Source organism: Hevea brasiliensis, chromosome 9, assembly GCF_030052815.1.
Source record: "Hevea brasiliensis isolate MT/VB/25A 57/8 chromosome 9, ASM3005281v1, whole genome shotgun sequence".
NCBI lineage: Eukaryota > Viridiplantae > Streptophyta > Magnoliopsida > Malpighiales > Euphorbiaceae > Hevea > Hevea brasiliensis.
The window spans coordinates 4901155-4917130 of record NC_079501.1 but is presented as its reverse complement, the minus strand read 5'-3'; the positions used below and the strand labels follow the sequence as shown (position 1 = coordinate 4917130).

The 15976-nt window shown below is 37.0% G+C and overlaps 3 protein-coding genes across 5 annotated transcripts; 2 read left to right on the top strand and 1 right to left on the bottom strand.

The window, feature by feature from the left end:
- The first annotated feature begins 4355 nt into the window (after window positions 1-4355).
- LOC110673430 (uncharacterized) lies at window positions 4356-5180 on the top strand. The gene has a single exon (XM_058152534.1). It carries the CDS (start codon window positions 4624-4626, stop codon window positions 5017-5019), a length of 396 nt encoding a protein of 131 aa, XP_058008517.1. The 5' UTR covers window positions 4356-4623; the 3' UTR covers window positions 5020-5180.
- A 239-nt stretch (window positions 5181-5419) lies between these two features.
- LOC110672431 (pentatricopeptide repeat-containing protein At4g01570) lies at window positions 5420-8913 on the bottom strand. Of its 2 annotated transcripts, none has more exons than XM_021835216.2 (2): window positions 5979-8913; window positions 5420-5882 (listed from the first exon to the last, which is right to left on the bottom strand). In XM_021835216.2, exon 1 carries the CDS (start codon window positions 8606-8608, stop codon window positions 6125-6127), a length of 2484 nt encoding a protein of 827 aa, XP_021690908.2. In that variant the 5' UTR covers window positions 8609-8913; the 3' UTR covers window positions 5420-5882; window positions 5979-6124. The 2 variants fall into 2 exon arrangements, with proteins under 2 accessions (XP_021690908.2, XP_021690915.2); XM_021835223.2 differs by having other exon boundaries at window positions 5420-5785.
- Window positions 8914-13826: 4913 nt separating this feature from the next.
- On the top strand, window positions 13827-15734 carry LOC110673587 (WAT1-related protein At3g30340-like). 2 transcript variants are annotated; one of them, XM_021836723.2, is made up of 6 exons: window positions 13827-14290; window positions 14381-14443; window positions 14546-14662; window positions 14752-15154; window positions 15250-15401; window positions 15480-15734. In XM_021836723.2, the coding sequence occupies exons 1-6, from the start codon at window positions 14109-14111 to the stop codon at window positions 15646-15648; spliced, it is 1086 nt and encodes a 361-aa protein (XP_021692415.1). In that variant the 5' UTR covers window positions 13827-14108; the 3' UTR covers window positions 15649-15734. The 2 variants fall into 2 exon arrangements, with proteins under 2 accessions (XP_021692415.1, XP_058010117.1); XM_058154134.1 differs by having other exon boundaries at window positions 14174-14290; window positions 14370-14443.
- Window positions 15735-15976: the final 242 nt, after the last annotated feature.

Here is a 15976-nt window from a genome sequence, read left to right as displayed (position 1 = left end):
ATCCGTTGACATAAGTACTAAATTTGTAACACTTCTAATTTTTAAATTAATTATTTTACGGGTCAATATTAATATTTTATTTTATTTAAATTTTGAAAAATTTTTTGAAATTTTTTGGATTTTAGAAATTGGGTTCGATTTTCAAAAAATATAAAACTTTGATGATTTTTAAAAATTAATTTAAAAAACACGTAGCAAAACTAAAAATATATTTGGACTCTACGAATTTTTCTGAGTTTTCTAAAATTTTTTCGAAATTTTTGAGCCTCGTTTTTGGTCCCAGGGCAGAGTAAAAATTCAATTTCGGGTATTTTGAATTGAACAGGACCGGATTAGACCGACCGAATCTGACCAGCCCATTTTCTTTTTCCTTCTTCTTCGCGCGCCCCCGACACCCTCCCTCTCTATCTCATTTTCTTTCTCCTCTCTCCTCCTCTCGCCGCCCCAGCCTCTCCAGCTCGCCGGCTCACCACCTTAGCCCGTCCCCTCACCCGCTGAGACCTGTAGCGCTGGAAAAATGCGCCCAAAGGCGCTTACGCGTGCAGCGAACCGCTTCGCCTTCCCTACGCGATTCCAGCCAATCCGGTTACCAATCAGACCGGGTCTTATCCCAAAACACTTCTACACCTCGAGAACTTTTCATAGATACCAAGAACACGAAAATCTATCAAGCGGTTTGTCCAATTTTTGTTCGAAAAATTTTAACCCATTTTGATTTTCGGGCTAGATTTCTCGAAAACTTTAAACTCCACAAAAAATCTGAGAGTATCAAAGTGCTCCACTCGTTGAGAGTTTCGTGGCAATACCCATTTCAAATTTTTCTGACATTGTTTTTCGGTGGGTCCTGCGAGACTTCACAGTATTTTTCCAAGCATTAAATGAGTTTAGAAAATTCCGTAAAAATTATATACTGACCCTCGTGTTGTGAGCTTCGCGTAGGTATCTTTAATTCACGGAAATTCAACAGTTACTCGGGTCTGCAATTTTAGGCCCGGCAAACAGGCTACCGAAAGAGTCTCCGAAATTGGGTCGAGGTTATAGGCTACCCCATCTTTTTCAGACATCCCGGACGCGTATCCAGGGTCAGAATTGACATAGATAAACCCAAACCCTCATTTTTCTTAATTATCTAATACTTAATTTCGATTAAAAATCTATAAAATATTCGTGGTAGGTTAGAAAAATATAATTCTTTTTTGCGTTAGCTCTATAATATTGCTAAGGAACGCGGGGCAAAGTTTTAGAATTTTTAGAGCTCATTTGGGTAGTTTTTTCAAAAAGGGTAATTGTAGGGACTAAATTGTACTTTTTCAAATTGTGATTGTTTACTGTTTGGGTGGGCCCAGGAGGGGCCATGTGATGTGATTGAGTTGTGGATGTGTGGCTTGTGAATATAGAAGTACAATTTGAACCATTTTTCAGGTTGGGTAGGTCCTAGGTATAAGGGAGACTCTGCCAGATTTTTGACACGATCTATGGTGTTTTTGATCTTTTTCAAGCTTGTATCAAGTAAAATATATTAAATAATTTTAATAAAATTTGTCAGGTGAGCCGTGACAGCCTTCCTCCTCAGCCCAGCCGCCGCAGTGACCTCAGTTAAGTCTGTGAGTAAAATATTAATTTTAATTATAATTTCGATATTATTATATGTTCAAGCATGCCCATGCATCACTTATAAATATGTATATATATAATTAAACACTAGGTACGTTTTATATTGCATTCACAATTGATAAAGCGCCATGGATGTTGTTTGTGTTGATTTGGAGCAGTGTGCGTGCGTTGGCGTGATTGTGGTATGGTATTGGATATTGACAGGATGGGTAGACACGGCTTAAGAGACACTTGCTGAGATCCGATCGTTTATGGATAAGTCGGGGTAGACACGGCTTAAGAGACACTCGCTGAGACCTCGCATTTGATTTATTAATCGAAAGTCCGACTTGAGAGACACTCGCTGGCAGAGGTTGGATTAATAGAGCTGTACAGGGGATCAGCTCCCATATATGTACTGTTTGTACAGTATTTGGTGGGTGAGTGCTTTAAATTGCCTTTTTACTGCTATGGTGTAGTTTGTATGAAAATTATGATGATGTTACATTCCATGCCTTAAGATGCATCAGCTTTAGTTAGCTATAGAAATTGTGATTAAAATTAGTATTTTACTCTTTGAGTCGAACGTTCACTAATGTTCATATATTTTTCTAGGCTATAGGATAATTACTTGTTGTGACTAACCTGCTCTTTTTCTTCGCAGGTCAATTAGTAGTATTTGATGTATTTTGTATAATTGAGTTAAATTTTAGACTCCGCATGTGTTAGGAATATTTTAATTAATTTGAGTCTATAATATAATATGGTGTTAAATTTGTAAGATTATTAATTGCATGTATGACTGGATAGAATGAGAGAGCTGAGCTCCCATTGGATTTTTGATATTATGAGCATGTGGAGGGTGAGTTGAGCTCCCCAATTTATTTTATATTGTGTTTATAGGTCGGGCGAATAAAAAACTCTACTTTGAATGGTCTATTTTATGGCCGAACTCTCTCCAGTTGAATTCTTGAAATTGGGCCCAAATGGGCCTTAGGATTGGGTTGAGGAATAGTTAGGCTTACTACAACCTCGAGAGCTTTAAGCTGGCCCCAGGTCCTAATGCCAGTCTGACCCATAGGTTGGATCGTAACAAAATTATTTTATATATTAAAATTACAGGAATTAAAGTGTGATATAATATAAAATTTAGAGACTAAATAATTAATTTTTAAAAATCTAAAAATCAAAGTGTAATATAATATAAATTCAAAAAAATAATAAATTTTTTAAAATCTGGAGATTAGAGTATAATATAGAGTAAAATTCAGAGACCAAATTATAAATTTTCCCTTAAAATGAAATGGTATAGGAATATGAAAACGTTAAGCAATACAAGTGTAATCATACCATTGGATTAAAATGAAATGGTATAGGAATATGAAAACGTTAAGCAATACAAGTGTAATCATACCATATTCCAATATATATATATATATATATATATATATATATAGTTTTTAGCTACTATCTGCATAGCTCAAAGTCAATTTATCTATTCATCAAGAAAAAAAAAGTCAATTTATCCATTCATCTCAGTCAACTATTTGGGTTGTGTAAACTGGCTTAGACATTAGCCCGAGCCGTGATGGAGGACAAAGACACCTCTATGTTTAGATTGTTGGACAAGAAGGATCTCGGTCAAGAAAAGCAGCTTTCTATCCTTATCTCTGACTATAAGCATCGCCATTTTAGCTTCTTTTGACTTTCCTTTATATATATATATATATATATATATATATGAATGCATCCACCTTTCTATTCATTGCTTCCTGGGCTCTGCTTTAGCAAGAAAGGAAAGCTTTATCCTTTGCCTTTCATTACACTATGGCCATCCTCAAAAAAGTAGCCTGCCTGTGCATGATAATGCTAGTAGTGGTGGGTCTTCTCTTCACAATGGGACAAGCACAGAATTTGTGTTCAGGATTCGATCGTCCTGGAGCATGCCCTATCAACTGTTTTCGCCCAGATCCCGTCTGCGGGGCTAATGGGGTGACTTACTGGTGTGGCTGCCCTGATGCTGCCTGCGCCGGTGTTCCAGTTGTCAAGTTAGAGGCTTGTTAATGGTCTCAACTGGGCTCTCTTATATGGGTTCTCTCAGTTGCTTCTGTTCCTCTTAATTTCCCCAGTTGCCTTGTGTGTGAAAAACAACTGCTGTTGTATACTTGTATTTGTGCACTCTGGCTTACCTAATAAGAAGGTTACGTTGGTGAATAAATAGACATTCATTTTTACTATTAACCGTTAATCCTTTATTTTACTGTAAATTATACATGAAAGTTAATATATGCTAAAATTTATATACAACCACCAAAATAATATAAATATATGTTTTAATATACATATACATAAAAACATTACTTAAATGTATAACAAAGTTCAATTTAATATCAAAATTATTAGAAATATGATTTTTTTTTTTTTACAATTAAATGCCCTTTAAGAAACAAAACTTTTAAAATAATTCATATTGAATATTATGAAAAGATTAAGTAATTATTGCTCTCTCAGTATTAATAATTAATAAATATCAAATGAGTTGAATGATTCCTAACTGCTATTAAGTGATTCAGTGATGTATGTGTTATTCTGCGGGAGGCAAAGATTTAAATCATGGCAATCAAATTATAATTTATATATTTAAAAAACAAAAATCCCAGCTGGACCGGGTTGCTCCATCACCGTGTGGGCTGGGCGAGGCCGCGAGGGTATAACGGGAATTTGGTCGTACGTGTTCACGGGCTAACAAGGGTGCATCGATTAGATTTAACTCTAGTGGGCTAAAACCACCACCGGCCTCTGAATTGGTCAACCAAACCCTTTTTTTTTTTTTTCTATTTCCTTCTACTTTCCCCCGTTTCAGACCGTTGTTGATCACCAAATCCTACAATCCCGTCATCGTAGATCGTCTAATCTTCCTAAAAATCCTTTGCTTTCGATTTGTTTCCTATACTCGTCCAACAAGCTAAGGTTACGGCGATTAGCCTCCTGATCTCCACCGAATTTCACCGTTTCCCTAACAATTATTTAATGGATCCATCGGCGCCCAATTTATCAATTTTGGCCTCTTTATGTCTCGCCGTTGCCATTTTTGGACTTTGCTGGCCGGTCGCCCAATCTAAACCTGAAGATGGAATGGTGATTCAGCAAATTACCAGCAAAGAAGGCGGTGCGTGCGCCGGAGTCACTGCTCCAGCGTCATGCCCGATCAATTGCTTCCGCATGGACCCCGTCTGTGGTGTCGATGGAGTGACATACTGGTGTGGGTGTGCTGATGCTATGTGCGCTGGTACTCCGGTTTCCAAATCAGGGGCTTGTGAACTGGAAAATGGCGGCAGCGCTTCTCTTCCTCGTCAGGCGCTTCTTTTGGTCCATATTCTCTGGCTTATCTTGCTCGGTTTTTCTTTATTGTTTGGTCTTTTCTAATCTGAAAGGAACAGAGTTTACAGTTGTTCTCTTTCCTTTTGTTCTTATGCTGTTGTGTTGTATGTGGCCGGGATTGTTACAGTTAGGCATTGTGCGAGAGAGATTTTTTTCATGTATGTAACTTCTTTAATTAAATAACAATTGCATTATGATTCTTTGTATTCTCTTCCTAAATCTCTGCTAGAATAATGCAAATTGAAAGTCTGGTGCAGTGTGTCGTTTCAACCATGGCACTTGATGCTACTGCAATTGCTATTTGAGTTTCCATTTTCTTGCTTTACGCTATACATAATTACATATGAGCAATTTACTTGTTGAACAGCAGCTTTATGTTCGCATTAGTCAGTGGGCTTTAATCCTTTCAGTGCTGGCTTTGCTCTAATTTTATATGCCTTAACAATTCGAAAAATATAAAAGTATTCTGATTGTTTAACGAGATACATGAAGAAGAAATGTGCAAAGCTTCAAGGAATCAATCATTTAATGATATATACCCAACCTAATACATAAATTTAGCTTCAATCTGCCTTGGATAAATTAGCAGTAATAATCCATTTTGATGATCAACAGACATGGGCTTCAAATTAAGTCGCTTTTCAAGTACCCGTTCCTGATGTTATATTTCTCCTGAAGGGCAATATTGAACTTCAAGCCGTTGGAAGTACTAATTGAGCCTTCGCAGTATGATGACCTTTTGCAGAGCGGCACATCTTCCTCTAAATTATATCAAGCAACCAGGTACACCATCTAGGGGAAATCCGTGAATCTGAAACATGCAATGAAACCATGGGATGACACACAATCGGCTAATTTGATATTAATCTGTGCATAGGTGGCTAGCAATTGTAGAATGCTGTTCCAATCTGTACCATTTTGCATTCTTCTGGTAACAGTACAGAATTTACTAGGAAACATTGAATTGGAATATGAAGTGGAAAGCATATAGCTCAAGATGGCACCTGACGTAATTCCATTATCGGTTAAAATGTCGGGTCAGTTCCAAGAGGATCTTCTCCTGAAAGACTTGCTACTGAGGATTTTCGGCTGAAACACTCACTATCTGATAATTCTTCAACCAACCTCTTGACTCATGAGTAAAGATACCTCAATTGGAATCATCCTTCTCACCCAAGATTGATGCCTTTTGGTACCTTTTTTTCTCAATCTCTATTGCCAGGAAGTCCAAAGTCGTGTCAGTGACATGGTTTGGCAGGCAGCCAGCATCCAGCATCATTTTTAAGAACTTATATGCGTCCTTCAAACGACCTGCCTTGCTATGAACTTCAATCAGAGTATTGTAAGTGACCACATCGGGATTTATTCCACTGCTTTTCATCTGTTCAAAAAGCACTTTAGCTTCATCAATCCTGCCAGCCTTCCCCAATGCGTTAATCAGGGTGTTGTACATAACTGTGTCAAGGTAACCACCTTGCTTCATTAGCTTATCTAGAACAGAGCTGGCAAGATCTGCCCTTCCCATCTTTCCCAACCCTTGAATTATCATATTATATGTTGCTATATCTGCGGGGCAAAACTTTTCACCCATTTCATTAAGGACATCCCATGCCTCACTAAAATAGCCTTTCTTGACAAAAGAACTCATGATAGAATTGTACGTGTAACTCACGGGGTTCACACCCATATCACTGAATATCTCAAACAACTTGCAAGCCAAGCTCAGCTTTCCCTTGGCCAAAAATATGGACAAGAAAGTGTTAACCATATCAATATCAAAAGAGTCTATCCTCTTAACTTGAACTCTTCGGCCTCTAGCCAGTGAAAATAGCTGAGAAGAATGATCAGTAGACTCAACTTGATTGGCTAAATGATCCATATATGGGGATGATGACCACCGATCAGTTTCACTAGATGAACTGTTCTCATCCTCAACTGCACTACCATCTGAACTACGGTTCTCTAAGTAAGGGTATCTTAATAAACTCATAATCTCATTAAGGTTGCCATTAGATGGGAACATGGGTGTATAGTCCTTTCTTCCGCTCTGCGGATTTTTCAATGAAGCCTCCATGTTCGCCTGCCAGTTGAGAACATTTGGTACTAGATTACCGTATCTTATGTGCTTCATTAACTTCTCTGTGCAGTCCCACCTACCTTGTTTATGAAATTCAATCAAGAGTGACGTTATAGTAACTAGGTCAACAACAAAGCCTCTCTCCTCCATTTCTTCCACCAAGAGTAGTGCTTTCTCAAGTTGACCTTCCCTACAAAGTAGTAGCACAACAATGCTGTAAGTAACGGCATCCACAAACTTGCCCTTCTTCTTCAGGTCACAAAATAAACTGTAACCGGCCTCAGCCCTACCATTCTTACACAACCCATCAATCAAAATATTGTATGTCCAGGATGAGGCCCTCACTCCATCCTGAACCATCTTCTCAAACAACTGGCATGCTTCCATTACTTTCCTTGCCTTGAACATCCCATCAAGGAGAGAATTGTACACCTTGGTATCTGGAAGGAACCCATTGTACTGCATCTCGCTAAATATCTTTGCTGCATCATTCATTCGACATGATTTAGAGCAACCCTGAATAAGTATTTGATATGTAAAGGAATCGGGCTCATGACCAGATACTTTCAATTCCTCATAAACAATCGATGCATCTTTCACCTTTCCATGCAAGCATAGTACATGAATGAGGCTATTATACGTGCACAAATCAGGACCAAATGATCCAGAACCCAAACTCTTTTCCTTCATCTCTTTGAAAAGCCTTAATGCGGTGGCCAGATCACCCCAACAACCAAATGCATGAATGGAAATATTGTAACCCCATGTATCCAACTCAAAGCCCTTTGCCCTCAGTTTGTCAAAAACCTTTCTGAATTCTTCCCTCATGTCTGCCTTTCTAAGTGCAGCAAACAATGCATTACATGCAATGGAACCAGGCAGTGAAACACCAACAACATTACCAGCAGCATCCTCTTTGTCCATACCATTGGAAGCTTCCAGGTGCTTAAAGAAGATGGACAAGGCCAAACCTACCTGATTTTTCCTAGCCAGTGCCACAATGACAGAGTCATATATGTGGGTATTCAAATTAGTTCCTAATTTCTCCATGTGATCAAGGATCTCAAGTGCAAAGTCAAATTTACCCGATCGAATAAATGCATCTAGTAGAAACTTAAAGGTATCAGAACTAACAACTACACCATCATCCTTCATTGAATTTAGAAAATTGGGGACCTCCTCAAGGTACCCAGCGCGGCACAAAGTGCGAAACATGTGCGAATAGGTGCACTCAGAGTGCTTGTAATTATGTCTGAGAGAACACCATTTGAAGAAATCAATTTTCCTAGAGACGTGAAGCGAGCTTTTTCGTAGGATTTGAAGAACAAAATGCTCTGAAAGAGGAATGGTATCTGGGTCGAGATTACGAGTGCCAGACTCAGAGAGGTTCTTGGTTAGAAATGCCACCAGGAGAATGTTCTCCAGTTGGGATGGCGATGATGATGAAAATAGGCCAACTCTGATGCAGTGTGATGTGGGGTTCAGTTTTGGGCGTTTCACTAATAATCCAAGGCAGGAATGCCTGAGTTTTTTGATAGTGGTGGTGCATCTTGACATTGACTAACTAGTTTCCTCTAGCCTCAGCTCCAGTCTACGAAGGAAGAGTATGCGTTAGATAAGAAGAGAATGATGAAAGGATGTGATTGTGTATCTGAAGCATGGCAGTGTTGAGATTGGGGGTGTTTGAATTGAAGATCCCACAGCACAAAGCCACGAAGAACTGAATTGAAGAAAAAAAGAGCGGGATTTGGAAAGGTCCGCCTTTCAGAACTTCCGGGTTCAGGGAGAAATTGAATTCCGTTCCGTTTGCTCGCATTTGGTCCTTCTAGGTGATTTGGGATCCATGCTAATTTTTCTATTTCTTCGCCGATATAATAATAATAATAATAATAATAATAATAATAATAATAATAATAATAATAATAATAATAATAATAATAATAATAATAATTGATATAAGCACTTAAAAAAAAAGAAATTCAATTTGGAAAATGAATGCTTTGAACTCTTGATATTTTTAAAGATATATGATTAATTGATATAAGCACTTAAATTCTTTTAATAATTGAATTGAAATAATTTTCAATAAAATAATTAAAAATTTTAAAATATTTAATTGTTAAAATTAAGAATATTTTTATAAAATTGAAAAACCCCCTCTTTAATTCAAGGATTTTTAAGTAACCCATTCAAATCAAATTTTCAATTTTATAATTTTTTAGAAATAAACATAAAAATGAAGAGAATATTTTATTTTATTTAGCTTATAAAAATGAATAAGATCAGAATGGTAATAATTTCCTCTCGCGGAGATTTTCAATCTCACTTATAAAAATTTATTTCATTATTAAAAAATAACTTTTATTAAAAAAAAAATACCAAGGTAATTTCTATGGGTAAGATTAAAAACATTAATTTTCATGTTTCTTTCCAAAATAATCTAAAAAATCTACCACCAATAACTTGAATGATCTAAATGATATCACCTTAGATAAAATTATAAAAATATCTTCATAATTTTTTTTATAATAAAATTAAAATAATAAAAAATTTAAATTTAAAACTGTGAATGATATAATTTTAATTATTAAACTAATTCAGCCCTCATAACTTACCTTAGTTATCTTTAACTTTTTAATCTCTTTTTTTTTTTCTAATTTAACACTTCAAGTCTTCAATTTACAATAATGCATAACAATAATAAGCAAACAATTATTATTCAACTTCAATACTTATTTTATAAAAAATAAAAAAATAAAAAAAGAATAAATTTATATGAAAAGGAAAATTATTATTTTCCTTCTTATAATAAGAATATTTTCCAACTTATTTTTTATGAAAAGAAATTATATTACATTTTTATCATTATGCACATATAAATAAATAAAATTATATTACAAAATAAATTTAAAAAATTATTTTTAAAAAAAACTATTAGAGAAAAAAAATGATATAAAGAAAAAAATAAAAAAATAAATATTATTTTTCACTTTTTTTGTAACACCCCAAAAATTTTAAATTTATGAGCATTTTTGGTATTTTAATTTTATTTAAATTTTAGGAATTTTTTTGAGATTTTTCTGATTTTAAAAATCGGGTTCGATTTTCCAAAAATATAAACTTTGATGATTTTTAAAAATTAATTTAAAGACCACGTGGCAAAACTAAAAATATATTTGGAGTCTACGTATTTTTCTGAGTTTTCTGGAATTTTTTTTGGAATTTTTGGACCTCGTTTTCGGTCCCGAGGCAGAGTAAAAATTTAAAATTTTGTATTTCGAATCGAACCGGACCGGATCGGACCGGTCGAATCGGACCGGCTCCCTTTCCTTTTTTCTTCCCCGCGCGCGTCGTTCCCTCTCCCCTTCTCTCTCTCTTTTCTCTCTCCTCCCTCCCCCGGCCGACCACCTCCCACCTGCCACCCGGTAGGCCGTGCGCGCCACCCGACCTCCCGGCCAGGCCGCGCGAGCAGGCGGAAAAAGCGCGATCTCCCTCCCTCGCGCGCGCGTCGTTTCGGCTTCTCCGGCCAAAATCCGGCCGATCCGGCCACCAATTGGACCGGGTCTTGTGTCTAAAATCATCTACTCGGCGAGAGCTTTCCATAGACACCAAGAACGCCGAAATCCATCGAGCGGTTTGTCCGATTTTTGCTCGGGAAGATTTTAGCCCATTTCGACTTTTGGGCTAGATTTCTCGAAAACCGTGAATCCCACGAGAAAACCGAGGCTACCAGCGCGCTCCACTCGTCGAGAGCTTTGCGGCGACATAAATTTCAAATTTTTCCGACACCGTTTTTCGGTGGGTCCCACGGAACTTCGCAGTGTTTTTTCGAGCATTTAATGAGCTTAGAAAATTCTGAAAAATTTATGTACTAACCCCCGTGTTATGGGCTTCATGTAGGTATCCTCGATTCGCGGAAATTCGGCGATTGGCCAAGATTGCAAATTTCGGTCGAACAAACCGATTCTGAAAAGTCTCCGGGTGGACCGAGGTTTTGGCTAGCCCCACATTGTCGGGCGTCGAGTGCGTTCGAAGTCGGAATTGGCAAAGGTAAACCCGAACCTTGCTTTTTCGTAATTTTCTAGTGCTTAAATAGGATTAAAAATCCATAAAATATTCGTGGTAGCTTAGAAAATTATGATTCTTTTTGCAATAGCTTAGTAATATTGCTAAGGACCGCGGGGCAAAGTTTTAGAATTTTTAGAGCTTATTTGGGCAGTTTTTGCAAAAATGGTTAATTATAAGGACTAACTTGAAATATTACATACTGTGATGGATGATTGATTTGATGGGCCCAGGAGGGACTGTGTGATATGATTGAGCTGTGGATATATGGATTGTAAATATAGAAGTGTGTTTTGAGCCATTTTGCAGGTTGGGTAGGTCCTAGGTATAGGGGAGACTCTGCCGGATTTTCGGCACGACTTAGGACGTATTGGTCTTTTTCTTTGTTTGTATTGAGTCTTTTATATTAAAAATTGTAATGTAATTGTCAGGTGAGCCGGGACAACCTTCTTCCTCCGCCCAGCCGCCACAGTGATTGTCGTCAAGTCTGTGAGTAAAATATTAATTTTAATTGTAATTTCGATATTATTATATGTTCAGGCTGCCCATGCATCACTTATATGCATATATTTATGTAGTTAAACTCTAGGCACGATTTATGATGCATTGATAACTGTTAAAGTGCCATGATGTTGTTGTGATAATTTGGAGCAGTGTGCGTGCGTTGGCGTGCGTGTGATGTGGTGTGGACTATGGATAGGACGGGTAGTCACGGCTTGAGTTCTTCGCTGGGACCCTCGATTTGTTTTATTAAGCGAAAGTCCAGCTTGAGTTCTTCGCTGGCACCAGGTTGGATTTAAGAGAGCTGTATAGGGGATCAGCTCCCATATGTTATGATTGATGCTACAGGGTGCGTGAGTGCTCCAAATTACCTTTTTGATGTTATGATGTGAAAATGATGTTGATGTTGCATTTCACTTTACAGGGTGCATTAGTTTTAGATAGTTATAGAGATTATGGTTAAAATTGATATTTTACTCTCTGAGTCGAACGCTCACTCCTGTTCAATATTTTTTTCAGGCTACAGGAGGATTTTATTTTGGTTAACCTGCTTTTCTCCTTCGCAGGTTGTTTAGTAATTTTATTTACTCCTAGAATTTCCGCATGTGTTAGAAGTATTTATTTGATTATGGTCTGTAATATTATTATCATGTTGGACCTGTAAACATATAATGATATGCATGTTTGATGGATTTGATGAGGGAGCTGAGCTCCCATTTATTTTTATGAGGATATGAGTATGTGGAGGGTGAGCTGAGCTCCCCAATTGAGTATTTATTATGTTTATAGGTCGGGTGAGTCGAAAACTCCCCGTTGGAAAGTCCATTTTATGGTCGGACTCTGTCCGTTTGTTTTCTTGATATTGGGCCCAAATGGGCCTTAGAGTTGGGTTAATGAACAGTTAGGCTTACTACGGGCCTCGGGGGCTTTAGGCTGGTCCAGGTCCTAGTGCCGGTCCGGCTCATAGGTTGGGTCGTGACATTTTTCATCCAATTTGAGTGGAAAATAAAATGACTCAAAGAGTATTTTTTGTACAAATCATCATAATTTTTTTTTCTTCCCCCTTTTCTGCTTACAAAAACAAAGGAATTGGACGTTTATTTTTTTTTTCCTTCCCACAAAATAAGAAATTTATTTTTTTTCCTTCCCCACCGTTTTTCTTTCTTTTTTTGTCACTACAAAACAGGCAATAAAGCTCATTGGTAGTCTTCAATTACAAGTTTAAACGTTTATATTGTATGATTTGTAATAGCCTTTAAAATTAAAATATTAAGCGTGTCAATTTGCTTAAACCAGCTTTTAGTTTTTAGATTTTTTTTTTTTTTTTTTTTAGGGTTGGCTCTTACCAAAATTTGAGCCGGCAACTTTACATCCTATAACTCCAATGTCACTGTGCTAAAATTAATTTTTAATTTTTAGTTTTAACCAAAATTCTCAACTCTTCTGTTGAGCATGTACTCAATAATGAGGAATGTACGTGTAAAATCATACATACCAATTTTAGCGAGAGTGTTGCAGAATAAAAAGCTGTAGAAATGGAAAAATTATAATTTCCAAACTGTCTTAATAATGGCGTGTTGAAACTCTGCTGAGGAGTGCTTTCCAAAACTTAACATACAAATGCTTGACAGGACGAGCTTGCGCACAAATTACAGTCAGAAGCATCCCAGCGCTTCATAATGGAAAGCTGGAGATTTGACATATTGTTCTTACACTTGAAAAATAGCAAGAAATGGTCAATCACTGTTTGGAAACAGGTATTGGATGCTCAGCAGAAAAGGATGCTTGGGTCATTTCCTGCTTCCAACTTTTCTTGGAATGTGCTGGTTTAGTTACTGCGTATCTATTAATTGGCGCCTACTACAATTAATAATATTATAGCCGAAAGATATCATTAGCCAAATTGATCACTCAAAACTCGTGAAGAATCTCTGAAGTCATGAAGGTGACCATGTCTGGCAATTGGCTTATTATATATTATATATATTATTATTATTATTATGATCATGTAATCTTCTTCTGCTGAAAAAGACCCTCCAAAAGAGAGCAGAAAGAGAATATTAGATTTTTAAAATGGTAAGTTGATTGCTTTAAGACACGATTCCATGCTTAATATTCAATCATGTGTATTCCCATTTTTGGAGTGGTTATGTTCTTAGAAGCAGAAAGTTCTGTCGTTTATTTTATATCTCAGTGGTGACTTAAGGATCCTGCGTTCCTGCTAAAGAAAGTAGGCAGAGAACATTAGTTAAATAAAAAATTAAAAAAAAAAGGTCATTGACTAAAGTGTGTATTCGATTTTGTGTATCTTAACCTGTCCCTCCTCGTTTTTCAGGTACTTGAATAGCCTATATATGTAGAAGCGTGGAAATTGGAGTAGTCGGATTGCGTTTCTGATAACACAAGAATCCGATAGAGAGAAGAGTTGCATTTGCATAGCACATATATATCTGTCTGTACGTAGCATTAGCACTGCACTTGTAGACTTATTATGGGTTGCAGAGGGCAATTGAAGCCTGTTTTTGCAATGATTTTTATTACTTTTGCCTTTGCAATTGTGAATGTACTTCTTAAAAAGGTTCTTGATGGAGGAGCTAACCAGATGGCTATTGTTACATATCGACTGTCAATTTCTTCTATTTTCTTGGCTCCTATTGCTTACTATTGGGAAAGGTAAGTAACAGCTTCATAATCAGCCTATTTCCTTAACTTGTTTCATTCCCTGAGCTCAATTGATAACCATTGTTTATAGTTTTCTTTCAGGGAAAACAGACCCAGGCTTACATTTCAGATCTTATGCTACCTTTTCCTTGGCGCTCTTGTCGGGTCAGTACTTGTTCTGTTAATTGCTCATTAGTTTGAATTACTATTACCGCAATTTTATCACTAAGAACTTGTGAGACGAATTAATTAATGTATGTTTTTAAGGGTAACGCTCTCACAGTACCTGTTCCTTCTGGGACTCGAGTATACTTCTGCTGCGTTCTCCTGTGCATTCCTCAACATGGTGCCTGTAAGCACCTTCTTGTTGGCTCTACCATTCGGGTAAGTATTTAAGCATAAACAATAATCACATTACTATATATATGATTATTGGTTGCACGATAAGTAATTAATACATTGAACTTTTTCAGTTTAGAGAAAGTGAACATGAAGATCAAGGCAGGAAGAGCTAAGGTGTTGGGTGCAGTAATTTGTACGGCCGGAGCTGTTCTATTAACCCTTTATAAAGGAGTTCCCTTGACCAAACCTCATTCTGGAGACATCAAAAACCACGCTGATACAATGATGTCTGATAAGAAGACACAAAGATGGGTTATAGGTTCTCTATTTTTGATGGCAGGCAGCCTTATGTGGTCTTCATGGTTTCTCGTACAAACCAAAATTAGCAAGAGATACCCATGTCAATATTCTAGCACAGCCATTTTGTCCTTCTTCGGTGCAATCCAATCTGCTATTGTAAGTTTGATTGTTGAAAGGAACATTGCCATGTGGATTCTGAAGGGGAAATTCGAAATTATAAGTATTGTTTATGCTGTACGTATTTTCTTTAAGTGAGTTTTTTTCTTGTAGTTTCATGACTTGAATTGAAATACAAGTCCTGAAACATAATATTTCATGTGTTGACGCAGGGGGTGGTAACATCAGGCCTGTGCTATGTAGGGATGGCATGGTGTGTGAAACAAAGGGGCCCTGTATTCACAGCTGCATTCAGCCCTTTCACCCAGATATTTGCTGCAATTTTCGACTTCTCTATCCTTCATGATCAAATTTATCTTGGAAGGTCGTTGCCTGCTGCCCTTTAGATTCAGTGCTATGTAATCATGTATTGTTCTGACATTCTTTATTTTATAATGGACAGTGTTCTAGGATCTATCCTAGTTATACTTGGCCTGTATATTCTCCTGTGGGGCAAAAGCAAAGACGCAGAGGAATGTGTGATGAAGCAAAGCCTAGCCACGGAAGATCGCAATAAAATTGGTGACGTAGAATCACAAGCTTCTGTAACCATCAATTCAACTAGTTCATAAAACAATGATCAACCAGTTCTCTTACCAATAAATTTTGTAGCCTCATGCAAATCCAAGGCAGCATGACAGTGTTATTACGAAATGAAAACGGCCATTAACTGAATGATTTAACAGCAATTGCTATACGTAGCATAGCAGAAGCCATATGTGTATATATATATATATATATATATATATATATACACCAAAATTTTGCAAATGTTCCGACTTCTATGCCCATATATAGGCACGTGCGTGGTCCAATTCTGGGCTAGAATTAGATTGGCCTAGGGATGACAACGGGTCAGGTTTTTATAAGTGTCCGATCCAATCGAACCCTAATAAGACA

Bases quoted from the DNA above. Each gene is read 5' to 3' on its own strand.
- LOC110673430 (XM_058152534.1), top strand. From the start codon at position 4,624: ATGGATCCATCGGCGCCCAATTTATCAATTTTGGCCTCTTTATGTCTC.
- LOC110672431 (XM_021835216.2), bottom strand. From the start codon at position 8,608: ATGTCAAGATGCACCACCACTATCAAAAAACTCAGGCATTCCTGCCTT.
- LOC110673587 (XM_021836723.2), top strand. From the start codon at position 14,109: ATGGGTTGCAGAGGGCAATTGAAGCCTGTTTTTGCAATGATTTTTATT. The intron at 14,663-14,751 runs GTAAGTATTTAA...GAACTTTTTCAG, and splicing joins TTGTTGGCTCTACCATTCGG to TTTAGAGAAAGTGAACATGA. The intron at 15,402-15,479 runs GTCGTTGCCTGC...TATAATGGACAG, and splicing joins GATCAAATTTATCTTGGAAG to TGTTCTAGGATCTATCCTAG.